We start from the raw sequence: 14215 nt of genomic DNA on the forward strand, positions 1-14215 counted from the left end.
GACTGGAGTCTTCTTCAGACTTATGGTTAAGCTGAAGAGGTCGCAGGCCGATGCGAAAGGATCCATCAGTTTCTGTAGCTCAACTTCAGAGTGGGCAGCTATCGTATCGCAGCATCATCAGCAAATAGCATGTCTCTAATCAGTACTTCCCTTATTTTGGTCTTGGCCTTCAGGCGTGCAATGTTAAAGAGTTTACTGTCAGATCGTGAGTGACGATACACTCCCTCTGTGGATGACTTGAAGCGGTGCTTGAGTAGTTGGAAAGAAAATGCCAAACAGTGTTGGTGCGAGTACGCAGCCTTGCTTTACTCCACTTTTGACACCAAATTCTTCAGACATTGAGCCATCAAACTGGACAGTATACTCATCATCCCATCATGGAAAGAACGAGTTATGCTGATTAGTTTGGGTGGACAGCCAATCTGAGGAAGCATCTTGAATAGACCATCCCTGCTAAGAAGAACAAACGTCTTGGTCAAATCAATGAATGCCAGATAAAGGGGTTGATGCTGCTCTCTGCATTTTTCTTGCAGTTACCGTAGCGAGACGATCATGTCAATTGTTGATCTATTGGAGCGGAACCCGCACTGTGATTGTTGGTTCACAGCAAAATCACGAATGACCTATTCCAATTGAGGAAATATGATGGAAAGAGCCACCAAATGTCCATTTAGGGAGTGTTGTTTTGGGTTTGTTTTTTTGTCTCATACATGCGCATATTTGTGGGGCTTTGGGGGCGTGAGCATGGCGGCAAAAAAGATGGGGCGTTGGAAGAAGGAGCGGTAAAAAAGAATCATTAAACAAACAAGGGTGTAGAAATTATGAAAAATGTTTAAAAAATTTGAACTATACATACATTTTTGTGCTTTTAGCTCGCTAATGCCTATAACCCCCCCTTTTTTTTTTTTGCTCTTCACTTTTTAAACCACCGAAAAAAATGGGTCAACCTTTTCGGGCTGTTGATGAAGCGGGTGGCAAAGTTTATCTTTTCCGCAGCCCCCCGGGTAGGATCGGCCGCGGAACGCCACTAAAATAGGCCTAGGTCTAAATTTCAGAAAATGCATACGTATGGATGCCATTAATTTCAGCTGCCCACCCAGTAAATTATTTTCCCTAATCGCCCACCCAATAAATTATCCTTATTTACCTATTTACCTCCCTGCTTGCCCCCCCCACTAGCCTGCCAAAAATCGTTTGTCCCTCCCCCTACCGACCTGTCAATCCCCCCCCCATTCCCCTGCCAAAATATCTTGGCCCCCACCCATAGTGCACCACCCGGGGTAGGCCGATACATAATTATTGCACTAATACATGCATTACTTTAAAGCATGAAAATGCTTAAAGGCCCATTCAGTGATTTGCTCATCCGTATGATCGTAAAAATGATCAAAATTCAAATCTTGGTACCTTTGTCATTGCCCACAGTCATTGCCATAGATGTACTAACATAGCCTGTTAGTAGTTCAGCCGAAAGCCGTGTAGGCCTACTTTTTTTAAAAATATAGCTACATGTATTTGAATGAGGCTTCAATTTCGTCGATGACATTTCGGTTCTAAGAACTTGGAAACTTTTCTGATGAGCGTTTTGATCTTGTTCCTCTTTTAGACTTATTTTTTACCAAATCTGTGGATTTTAAACACGTTACCATGGCACAGCGTCATCATCCCTATATCTTCATGTCAAAAATTGTTGTATAGAATATATTCAATCACACGTCTATGTCACAATGCATATGTAAACTTTCTTTATCTGTGTCAACAATAGAATATTGATCACCAACGGAGTATGGAGCTGTATGGAAACAAGATATTCCTGAAAAAAATTGGTGTCAGTTCCAATTTACAATGTAATTATTATTTTAATGTAATGTTAATGTAAAGTTTTGCACTGCAGCACTGACAAGAACATTTAGTGGTAGTTCATTTATCATTAAATAGGCATAATTATACACTTACATAGGCCTATGTGTTTTGGCGCAACGTCAGCCTTCTATTCTTCCAATTTTTTCACAGGAGGAAGATGGCGAATTTCATCATTCGATATCAGCAAAGTATCAGGCCCTTGCAACTCCTATACCAGCGCAATACAAAAAGATTTTTGTTTAATTAACACTGGATGTTTTTATAAAAAATATTGTATGTGATGAAGAAGGGGGCTGGTGGTTTATTTGTATAAAGGTCAAAATAGGATTCGGATTGGGTCAGGACTCTTGTTTCGTCATCTTCCTTCATCCAAGACCCACAGTCTTGATTTTGAAATGGAGCCTTGATCTTTGGTTCGAGTTGTATTTTTTCCTGAATGTATTTAATGCTTTCTCTCCCCACCAGCTCCAAGTACAGATAAACCGGGCGCCTTATTTTAAGCTTATTGTTAATTTTGCACCTTCAAACATACAAACCATCTCAAAAGTTAGGTCTTTATAGTAGGAAACTTTCTTTAGCGAAGGCACCATGTCAACAATGCCTAGAAAAGTTGCTTTTTGCCTTGTAAAAGTACGTAATTTTTCGCCATTTCCTGGTATCAGCATGGAAGCAGGTCGATTCGGACCCAAACCAATTCGTCCACAGTTGACTTGGCCATATGCCAATTCATGCATTTGGCCCCAAGCTACATGTAAGTCAGCCACAAACCAATTCGATATTGACCAAAAGGGATAAACGATTTAATATGGTCAATTTTGTTTTATTTCGTGTTTAGAAAATATATCATAAGCTTTAAAATGAAAAATCATTTGACTCCAAACGATATCCAGAAGTAAAAAACAAGGGGTTTAAGTGTACAACGTACAAAAAAGTGACTATATCTCATTAACCGATGATCCTACAGATATGCGACCACTGACTTTTCTGTTCCTTTTTGACATATGGCACGACTCTCTAGGATATTTGGTTACAAATTAAAAAAAAGTGACTATATCTTATTAACCGATGATCCTACAGATATGCGGATGCGACCACTGACTCTTTTTTTGTTCCTTATGACCAAGGGAAAAGTTTGACATATCTCACGACTCTGTAGGAAATGATGTACATCATCATCATCATACATCATCATTTTATTTTCATTCAAATCGACATACAAAATATATAAAAGACACAAAAAATTTGAATGAGGAGATGCTCAAAAGGCCCAAAGGCCTGAAGCGAGCACCCCCTTACACTGCCTTAAGCTACAACATACAATATATTACACAAGGTTAACAAATAAAAGAAAAAGAAAGAGGAGAAGAACATGCAAAGAAAGAACCAATCATAAATATTTATAACATTTCATATAGACATTCTACAGTTCACAGACGAAATTGATAGTTGGGGTAGAGATGGGTGGGGATGTGTGAGGTCATTAAATAATGCCTAAATATTAGATGTAATTTTTTATTAGACTTTTTTTTATTTGTAACTTAAACTGGTTTAATGATTTTGCCATCTTTATATATTTCCCGGGATATATTTATCAGTAATATTCCATTTCCTAGGACCGTGTTGTGAGGGCCACAAACTGCGGCTACGCACAGATACGCGAACGCTGACTTATTTTGTTCTTTATGACCAGAGGAAAAGTTCGACATATCACACGACTCTTTAGGATATTTGGTTTAAAAGATAGAGGATTAAGTGCACAAAGTACAACGAATTGGTTTGTGACCGAATGCAAGACATCAAGGCATCTAAATATACAGATTTGGTGTAAAAACAACGGTTATGGAGAAAATCACGAAATAGTTAAATTTGGCCAACCTTTTTTGTACATCAATATACAGGGTTCGAATTAGCATGTGGGCGAATTGGTTTGGGGCTGAATTGACGAATAGTATTGATATTGATATTGATATTTTTACAGATCACGTGATATTTCGATATGATGATTCGAATTGTCACGTGATCGTCAAACCTGTAGGAGAAGGTGTCAGTTCTGCAGGAACTGACACAAAAATATTTATAATATAGGGTGTTGACATTGTGCATGGCATCAGAAGAGAGCGAAAATATGTTTCACTTTTTTTAAAAACTATAGCCTATATGTATAGCTTTTATCAACCTTGCACCTTTCAGGTTCGAATTCCTAAAAATAACGGAGTTAGACTCATTTTTTACCAAATCTGTGGATTTTAAACACGTTACCATGGCAACAGAAGATAGCGAAAATATGTTTCACTTTATTTTTGCTATAATGGTTAGTTTTATCAACCTTGACACACCTGCAAAGTTTCAGGTTCGAGTTTCTAAAAATAACGGAGTTAGACTAATCTTTTACCAACTCTGTGGATTTTAAACACGTTACCATGGCAACAGGAAATCACGAAAACATGTGTTTCGCTTTATTCTACTGTTTATGGTTAGATTTTATCAACCTTGACATATTTGCAAAGTTTCAGGTTCAAATTCCTAAAAATAATGGAGTTAGACTCATTTTTTACCAAATCTGTTGATTTTAAATGCGTTACCATGGCAACAGAAGATAGCGAAAATATATGTTTCACTTTATTTTACTATATATGGTTAGCTTTTATCAACCTTGACACACCTGCAAAGTTCGAGGTTCTAAAAATAACGGAGTTAGACTCATTTTTACCAAATCTGTGGATTTTAAACACGTTACCATGGCAACAGAAGATAGCGTAAATATATGTTTCACTTTATTTTACTATATATGGTTAGCTTTTATCAACCTTGACACACCTGCAAAGTTTCAGGTTCGAGTTTCTAAAAATAACGGAGTTAGACTTAATTTTTTACCAACTCTGTGGATTTTAAACACGTTACCATGGCAACAGGAAATCACGAAAATATATGTTTCACTTTATTTTACTATATATGGTTAGCTTTTATCAACCTTGACACACCTGCAAAGTTTCAGGTTCGAGTTTCTTAAAATAACGAAGTTAGACTCATTTTTTACCAAATCTGTGGATTTTAAACACGTTACCATGGCAACAGAAGATAGCAAAAATATATGTTTCACTTTATTTTACTATATATGGTTAGCTTTTATCAACCTTGACACACCTGCAAAATTTCAGGTTCGAGTTTCTTAAAATAACGAAGTTAGACTCATTTTTTACCAAATCTGTGGATTTTAAACACGTTTCCATGGCAACAGAAGATAGCGAAAATATATGTTTCACTTTATTTTACTATATATGGTTACCTTTTATCAACCTTGACACACCTGCAAAATTTCAGGTTCGAGTTTCTTAAAATAACGAAGTTAGACTCATTTTTACCAAATCTGTGGATTTTAAACACGTTACCATGGAAACAGAAGATAGCGAAAATATATGTTTCACTTTATGTTACTTTATATGGTAAGTTTTTATCAACCTTGATAAATCTGCAAAGTTTCAGATCCAAGATTAAAAAAATAACGGAGTTAGACTTATTTAAAACCTTTTTCCCATTGATTTTCATCAAAATCACAAAAATCATGGTTTTTTGACGTTTTAGCTAAGATTTTGGTCACGTGACTTGTAAATGAGAATTGGTATGCCCAAATATGGCATCATTGTTGTGTTAGCTTTCCAAATAACCACAACAACCAGGCCACCTAATGTATGCAAACAGCAGACAACATGATGCACACTTTTGGTGGTCCGCTTGATTTCCAATACTAGCAGTCCACCACATATTGACATCTAGTGTCACACCAGATGTCAACATCTGGTTGTCAACTGGATGTGCCTAAACCGGAGTGACACTGGATGTCACATCCAGTGGACCACCAGTGGGCATCCAGTGGGCATCCGGATGCGCGAAACGCCTGTGATACTGATGTACATTGGGCAATATCCGTTCTGGAAAAGTGTTGGGCGAAAGCGATACTACTACAATTTTAATCCAAAATTTTTTAAACTTTTGAATGTCCAAACATGGTGATATAGGATTAGAAACATGTTTATAGGTAAAAATGCGACCAGAACTAACGAATATCCAAAAATTTGAAATTGTTTTTCAACATGTTTCATAGGCCTAGGCCGACTAGCCTACAACTCTATAGCGTGATGCAGAATTCACTGCTTGCCTATCCAGATCCAAATCCAGATCCTACATCAAGTTCAAACAAACGGACACATTCAAGGCATTTAATATGTCATTGATTGATGCGCCGTCCCGCTCGTGGCAGTGGCATCAGTTTTGCACTCGCGTGTGCGTAGGCCTACCCATAAACACTTGTGTGCGTACTCACAAACACTTGTGCACGCGCGTACGTATACCTTCAATAATTTGCAAATGTGCGTGCGTACCTATAAACACTTGTGAACGCGAGTGTGCACTTGCAAACACTTGCGAACTCGCATGCGTACCCGTAATAACTTTCGCGTACCCATAAACACTTGCGAACGGGCATGCGTACTGAAAACACTTGCAAACTCGATTGCGTAACGTACGCGCGTGCGTACCCGCAATAACTTTCGAACACAAGTGCGTACCCATCAACACTTGCGCATGCGTGTGCGTACCCGTAAACACTTGCGCATACGCTTGCGTACTTGCAAACACTTGCGAACGTGCATGCGTACGCATAAATACTTGAGAACGAGTGTATTCACGCAAACACTTGCGAACGTGCATGCGTATACTCCCAAACACTTGAGAACGTGCGTTTGTACTTGCAAACACTTGTGTATGCATTATGTGTATACTTGCAAACACTTGCGAACGCGCGTGCGTACCCGCAATAACTTGCAAACGCATGTGCGTACCTATAAAGACTTGAACATGTGCATGCGTACCCATAAACAATTGCGCACGCGCATGCGTATTCGCAAACACTTGCGAACGTGCGTGCGTACCGGCAATGTACGCAAGCGTACCCATGAACACTTGTAAACATGAGTGCGTACTCGCAAACATTTGCGAACGCTTGTTAACACAATTGTGTGTGTACATACCCACCCACAATATCTTGCAAACGTGCGGTATAGGCCTACCTATAAACACTTGCCGTCCCCATGAAAAAAAAAGAGAGGGCGTCCCCCCATAACACTCCCCTGCTTTCTCCGACTATGATCGACAACATAGGCCTATGATGCGGCCGGCCCACCCACTCCCACACCCGGTTGCCTCCCGCGTATGGGTGCCGACCTCGATACGCCGACCTTGTAGCTACACCGGCTATGCCGTTGTGGCGATACCCGGGCAATTCCCCGGGGCGATATGATCGGGTTAGTAAAATAGTTTGAAGATATGCGAATAGGCATATTAGGGACCGCTCACAAACACTTGTTAGGGGGCTGATGCAAAAAAAATCATCGCGAAAGTTTTCCGCCCCTTTCAGATCTCTAAAAATTCAGCCTCCCCTTTGACATGAAAAATTATGGGTCAATCCCATAGAAAATCATATAAACTCAATTTTCCTGGGAAAATTTTTGGTCATTTTTCAAGGCCCTCCTCTACCCCTAGGAGGGTCAAAACTAAAGCCCTCCCCACCCTTTTGCATCAGCCCCCCTAACAAGTGTTTGTGAACGTCTCTTGCACCAACTTCACCATGTTGTAGGAATTCCCATATCAACATCAGCCCGCCAATTGAGCGGCGACGGGGCCGTATAGCATACCCCGTACCACCCGGTGTTTTCGCGTAAGTATTTGAGGTAGTGCACGCCGCGCGCGCCACTTGAAGAAGGGAACGGAAGTTCGGTTTAAATCGTTAGATCATGCGGCCTGGATATATAGAAAAACTTGGCTAAAATTTCAATGCTATCGACCTTTAAACATGTATTATACTAGGCATATGCATATTTCGTCCTAATAATATTTTATGTAACGTCATTAAGTTGTGCATTGAAACATTGGTTGAAATCAGGTTGAAATTTCAACGTTGTATCAACGTTGAAGTTTCAACCTGATTTCAACCTCCTTAATTTTTGCATTGACAGTTTGTTGAAACATGGTTGAAATCAGGTTGAAATTTCAACGTTGTATCCACGTTGAAATTTCAACCTGATTTCAACCAATCTCTAGGTTGAAATCGGGTTGAAATCAGGTTAGGTTATATTTCGACGTTGTATCAACGTTGATACAACGTCGAAATCCTAACCTGTGCCCACTGGGATAGGCAAAGTGTGCGCTTTGTGTGGCGGATATAAGAATCTACACAAGTAAGTTGTCTACATTGTTTGCCAATAGGTCTACATAAGGATTTGAAGTAATTATGATATCACTCCTACTGTAGTATTTTAAGGACATTAGCCGCGGTCCACATCGTGTTTTATTATGTATAGGCCTACCATAGTATTTTACATGAGCATCGCGTATATAGGAGTCTTCCCTGGACCTCAAATGTGATATATTTGCTGATAACTCGAGAAGCATATAGCCATACTATTTCTAAATCAATCAATAAAGCAAAGTAAATCATACTTGTAGGCCTATAATACTGTATTAAATATAATTGCCGACCAACCGATACAGCTCTATACGCCCAATGTATGAATAAAAGCACCTAACAATAAAGTCGCCCAATTGAACAGTTGTAGGTGTCGATCACACGACTTCATTAATATTGATTGGCAACATTTTCCAATATGTCAGCGCTCACATCGGACACAATAGAACAATAGACTCTTCAGTGCGTTGATTATACTCGTATTTATGGTATCAAATATTGCAATCATTTGTATACGTATCAAAATTGTTGCATGTACGCAAAAAACTTGGCTCGGTAAATAATAGTGAGTACATGTACATGTACTTGTCATGCTTGTGATTTAATGCATTGTATAATAATAAAATCATATCAATTAATTATAAGTTATTTATGTTATTTCTAAAATGCACACATAACCATAGGATACACTTTAAAAAAGAGTTAGAAATGTGTTCTAAAGTGTCCTCCGTGGTGACCAGGCATGTGAAACCTAATAAAGGAACCACTGTATAGTTATGCTTGAGGAAGATCATGGTCTGGACAAACCCGTAACACCATAATACGAGACACACTTGGGCTGAAGCACACAGTCACAGATAAAATCACACAAAAAAGGTTCCGATTCTTTGGCCACGTGCAGCGAATGGGCAACGACAGATACCCCAAAATTTTGCTAGAGGTCAATGTACATGGAAAAAGACCACGTGGAAGACCTCCCAAAAGATGGATGGACACTATAAAATCAGACTGCCTAGCTCGAAGACCGAGTGGCATGGCATGGAATCACCATGGATCAGATGGCAAGGCAAAGTGCATCAGCATCCGTGCCGAAGCCTTAGGTCAAGGTATAGTTATTCCAAACCAGTTGGAAGAGCCATTACATATTCTGTATGTAGGCTATTTCTTCTGATCATTGCAGAGTGCTCACTCAGATATAACTTAAGTTAAAAGCTTATTTTGTGATCACATTGAAAGTGTACTTCAAATTGTGCATAAATTGCTCAAACGTGAAAGATAAGCCATTACATTTGTCATTTATAGGTATTTTTGAAATGAAATATTTGGCAAAAACAGAGGAAAACGGCAGTATTGACAAAGTGGAAGCCACATTCAAATACATGTAGTTAATTTCTCTACTTAGAGAAATTACAAATCCATGTAAAATGTCTTATTATACATTGCTTTAGCTTAACCACAAGTACGCTATATGTTAGCACATCGCAGTAAAAAATGTGCCAAAATCTGAATTTTGATCATTTTTACGGCCCTAGGATGAGTAAATCACTGAATATGCCGCGCCTTTAAGACCCATCGAGGGTTTCACTGTGTGGACAAATGAAATACTCTTTGCAAACTTTATTTCTTAGAGTGTATGAATACTTATTTTTCGTCTTTCAAGAAACAATGTCAGCTGCCGCTAATATAAAAACCCAATACAATAGGCCTAAACAGCTCTAAACCCCGCCGATTTTGTTATTTTATATTACATTGTCTGCTTGTGGTGTAGTTGTCACGCATTGTGCTCGCACATTGAAGCAAAAAGTCAATGTACTTCCAGCTGCACCTGCAATGTATAGGCACCGAAAACCACCAATGAATGATTTGATATTAGCCTAATTTCATCATTTTGGTGCGATTTATCGCGACAAGCGTTCATATATTGCAATATCCATGGCCATGGATGGGTCATCACTTGCTACATATTGAAACATCGTTTTCTTTCATATTATTACAGAACTATCTGCACAGATTTGGTGAGCAGTAATAACAATGGCCGCCATCAGATTGAATGATTCATCCGCCAAACAATTCCAACTTGAAGACTTTCATTTCCATGAAAAACTAGGCGAAGGTGGTTGTGCGACTGTGACTCGCGCCTCTTTTAAAAAACCGTATAAAGGCAACCAAGTAGCTGCTGTGAAAAACGTTCTTGAACTGAGAAAAGAAGAAATTGAGATATTAGCAGATCTTCATCATACGAATATTGTAGAATTATACGGATTCATCCAAAAAGGTCCCGTCAACATGATCGTACTTGAATATGCTCCGTTAGGTTCAGTGCGAGATTACATAAAGCACAACGGTTATCGCTCATTCTACAAAATCCGGTGCCAATCCACTGTAAAAATTGAAAAAAATAAAGTTGTTCAAAAAGACCTGCTTTTTGTGTTTTTTAAGAGCAAATGTATCACTACTTTCAGATGTAAAAGATTGTCAACACCACTTGCATATTTTTCTTTCAGGACATCATGATGTTTTTTAACACTAAAACTCAATGTAATGTGAGCTACGTTACCGGCTACAAAATGGGTTGGTTTTACTTAATCCAAGGTCATAAAAAGCAAACGAAAGATCACTTGAGTGAAATGTAACACCGATTTCACCATTTCATAGAAGTTTTGAAGATGCATAAATGAGTGCGTAACGTAGCTCACAGTAACGTAGTTCACGGGTTTTTAATGTTTTGATGTGATTTGCGAACGTTAGAATGTTATGTCGGTTAATTCTAATATAAATGGGATTCGATCACTGGTACCTATCACATATTATTAGGAAGTACTTGTTATACAAGTGCATACTATGGAATTCTGGTAACGTAGCTCACCAATCTTAACATGGTCGGTCGAAATTTCAATGTTTACAACATTTCTATGCCAAAAATGCTACAGCATCACGATTTTTACTGTTATTTTTAAAAACCTATGAGTGTTTCCTTTCAAAACCGTAAACTACGTTGATACCTCTGTTTTACGTCTTTCCAATAACGTGTGTTAAAAAGTGGTAACGTAGCTCACAGCGTTTTCGTGGAAAGTGCAATTTATTTTAGAATTACACAAAGACGTTTTAATCACTAAAAAATAATGTTGATATGCAATATGATGACGCCTTATCTAATTAAAAAACAACAAATATGTAAAGATATCACATTTATTCAAAGAAAATATTAAGGATCAGATTTGACACTTGAGCAGTGGAAACGCAATTTTAGCGATTTTCGAGCCTTTGCAAGGGTTAATCAGGCTGAAGAAAGCATTTAAAGTATGGACAACTATATATGTCCGTGTAGATCTCGTTTAGTTCTACCAGAAAAAAACATATTTGATGCCCTAAATGCTCGACAAAGTATTTGTGGACCAAAGAATGGAAAAAGGGCTATTGGCACCGGATTTTGTAGAATGAGCGTTATACACCAGTACGCGGAGATCTGCTCTTGAAGTGGTTACGAGAATCAGCGCTTGCTCTTCAGCACATGCATGCTAATCACGTGATTCATCGGGACATCAAAGGAGCCAATTGCATCATCTTTGAAGGTAACCTTCTGAAACTAGCAGATTTTGGGATTGCCAGATACATTGCTATTGATGGGTCCGAGGTGACGTCTAGCGAGAAAGGTACGCGGCGTTACATGGCACCGGAGATCAACAGCCAGAACCACTTCTCATTTGCTTCTGATCTCTACGCTTATGGAATGCTTGCCATCGAGATGGTATCAGGTAGAGAACCGTTTGAAGGATCAGAATGGCAGTACGTGGTATACCAAGTGGTCGAAAACAATCTGAGGCCTGATGTACCACGTGATTGTCCAAAGGTTGTTGCAATATTAATGCGCTTATGTTGGAGTAAGGAACCAGAAGATAGACCTACGGCAGATGACATAGTACACCTTCTGCATTCAGGTAAGAACTCGACGATTTGTACTGTCCGCTGTTACGTTCTCAAACTATCAAAAGCAATTACTAATTACTAATGTTATATTTTCATGAGAATACAAAGTGAGTTGCGTACATATTGGGTTTCTCGTAAGTACTATTCTTCACCATTTCCTTTTCCAAGATTGAGCTTTTAGTTTTTCCTATGTCTCTTCTGATTAAATGATCAGACTTCCTTCCTCAACCACACCAGTTAGTTGCGGCGTTAAGATACCCAAACAATTAAAGCCATATTGTAACATTTGCTGAAAAGGACACCCTCAATAGTCAAAACAAATGTTGATTACGTCGAACAACTGTTGATTACGTTGATTACGTCGAAAAAAAATTCTGGGAAATTATAAATGCGGGCACTGACATTATTTTGCAATTAATTTCAACTATTTGTAATTCCTCTGTTTTATAGATAACACTCCAAGATTTGATGCATTGAGGTTAGTTGTCGTCGGATCGCAGGGAGCTGGAACTACAGCTGTATCAAGACGCGTCATTTTTCGTAATGATGAAAAGGTGGAAAAATCTAGTGCGCTACATGGCATCTCCAGAACCTGCAAGCGGCTCCAAGGAGAGGTGTTTGGCACAGCCATCTCCATTGTTGACACCCCTGAAGGTCTCCAAGTCAGCGATACTGGAATAAAGAGCATCGTTGCTCAGGTGAAATTTCAATCAGCTCCTGGACCCCATGCATTCTTGCTGGTTATTCGAATTAATTCGCCACCTAAAACAATACGCAACACCGTAGCTCACCTGCGTCGATGCTTTGGAGAGAATGTGTGCAAGCATGTGGTTGTTCTGTTCACGAGAGGATTTGGTGCTTCTGAAGCAAGTCTGTTACCGTTAAGTGAATACATCAACAGAAACATTGACGTTAAGCAGGTACTACACGACTGTGGCAATAGGTATATTGGATTCGCTGATACGTGTCCACCTGACTCTTCTGGCAACCAAGATCAAGTTAAGCAACTAATGGCGTTGATTAATCAAATGATCGGTACAAATGGGGGTAAACGTGTCAAGTTGTCTCTATAAACAGGTTTAGAGTTGTCAAAACTAAACCCTGTCAGCTTCTGTCCGGTTAAGAAGCTTTAAAAAACTGGGGAGTCAATCATTCCTGCATTGGTCATCAATATAATTATGTTGTTGATGTCACATATTTGGTATTGAATTAAACATAAAACTGATCAACTGGACTCACAACCTTCACAAACGTCACATAATGGGCTAATTTCATGGATCCTTCAACATGTAGTCAATATTTCAGTACAGTCAAACCTTTACACAACATTAAGGTTACTCCGTTGCATAAATCATAAATTTCATCGAAAAAAACTGAGTCAACGCACGGTTGTTTGATGTGATCATTTATTAATTTATCGAAAAAAACATATAATGTTCAATTGTACACTTTTAAAACAGCGTGTGCGTGGTTAAAATTGACCCCGTAGTAGTAGTCAACTATGCACCTTATCCCTTAATTGTGGTCAAATTTTAACCACAAATCGGTCAAAATTTGACCATGTTTTAAGGATAAAGGATAAAACTTTGGGCTTTTTCTAAATGTAAGCAAAACCAAGGTGATGGTCATCAACCAACAAGAAGAGAACACCACTATTCATGCAGGAAACCAAGCAATTGAGGTTATCAAACAGTTCAACTTCCTTGGATCCATGATTTCAAACCAAGGCGGATGCTCTACTGAGATCAGACGTCGCATAGCAATGGCAAAACATCAATGTGCACCATGCACAAGTTATGGAAGGACAGAAGCATCAGCAAGTCAACAAAGATTAGACTTGTCTCCTCTTTGATTTTCCTGATCGCAACATATGCGTGTGAAACGTGGGTGATCAATGCGGCAGATCAAAGAAGGATTGAAGCGTTTGAGATGTGGTGCTGGAGAAAACTTCTATGCATCCCATGGACCGCCAAAAGGACAAATGAGAGTGTTCGGCATGAAATAGGAGAGAAAGTCTCACTCATCAACTCAGTGAGGAAACAGAAGTTACAGTATTTTGGACATGTTGCCAGGCGAGAAGGAGTCAATCTAGAGAAAGTGATAATGTTCGGAAAAGTTGAGGGGAAGAGAAGCAGAGGAAGACAGAGACTCAGGTGGACAGATGGAATTGTTTCGTTAACCAAA

The 14215-nt window shown here is 38.9% G+C and overlaps 1 protein-coding gene across 1 annotated transcript; it reads left to right on the plus strand.

The window, feature by feature from the left end:
* Positions 1-11553: 11553 nt before the first annotated feature.
* Positions 11554-13532, plus strand: LOC140153571 (GTPase IMAP family member 7-like). Its single transcript, XM_072176353.1, has 2 exons — positions 11554-12042; positions 12482-13532. The coding sequence occupies exons 1-2, from the start codon at positions 11616-11618 to the stop codon at positions 13102-13104; spliced, it is 1050 nt and encodes a 349-aa protein (XP_072032454.1). The 5' UTR covers positions 11554-11615; the 3' UTR covers positions 13105-13532.
* Positions 13533-14215: the final 683 nt, after the last annotated feature.

The sequence above is a fragment of the Amphiura filiformis genome, chromosome 5 (genome assembly GCF_039555335.1).
Source record: "Amphiura filiformis chromosome 5, Afil_fr2py, whole genome shotgun sequence".
NCBI lineage: Eukaryota > Metazoa > Echinodermata > Ophiuroidea > Amphilepidida > Amphiuridae > Amphiura > Amphiura filiformis.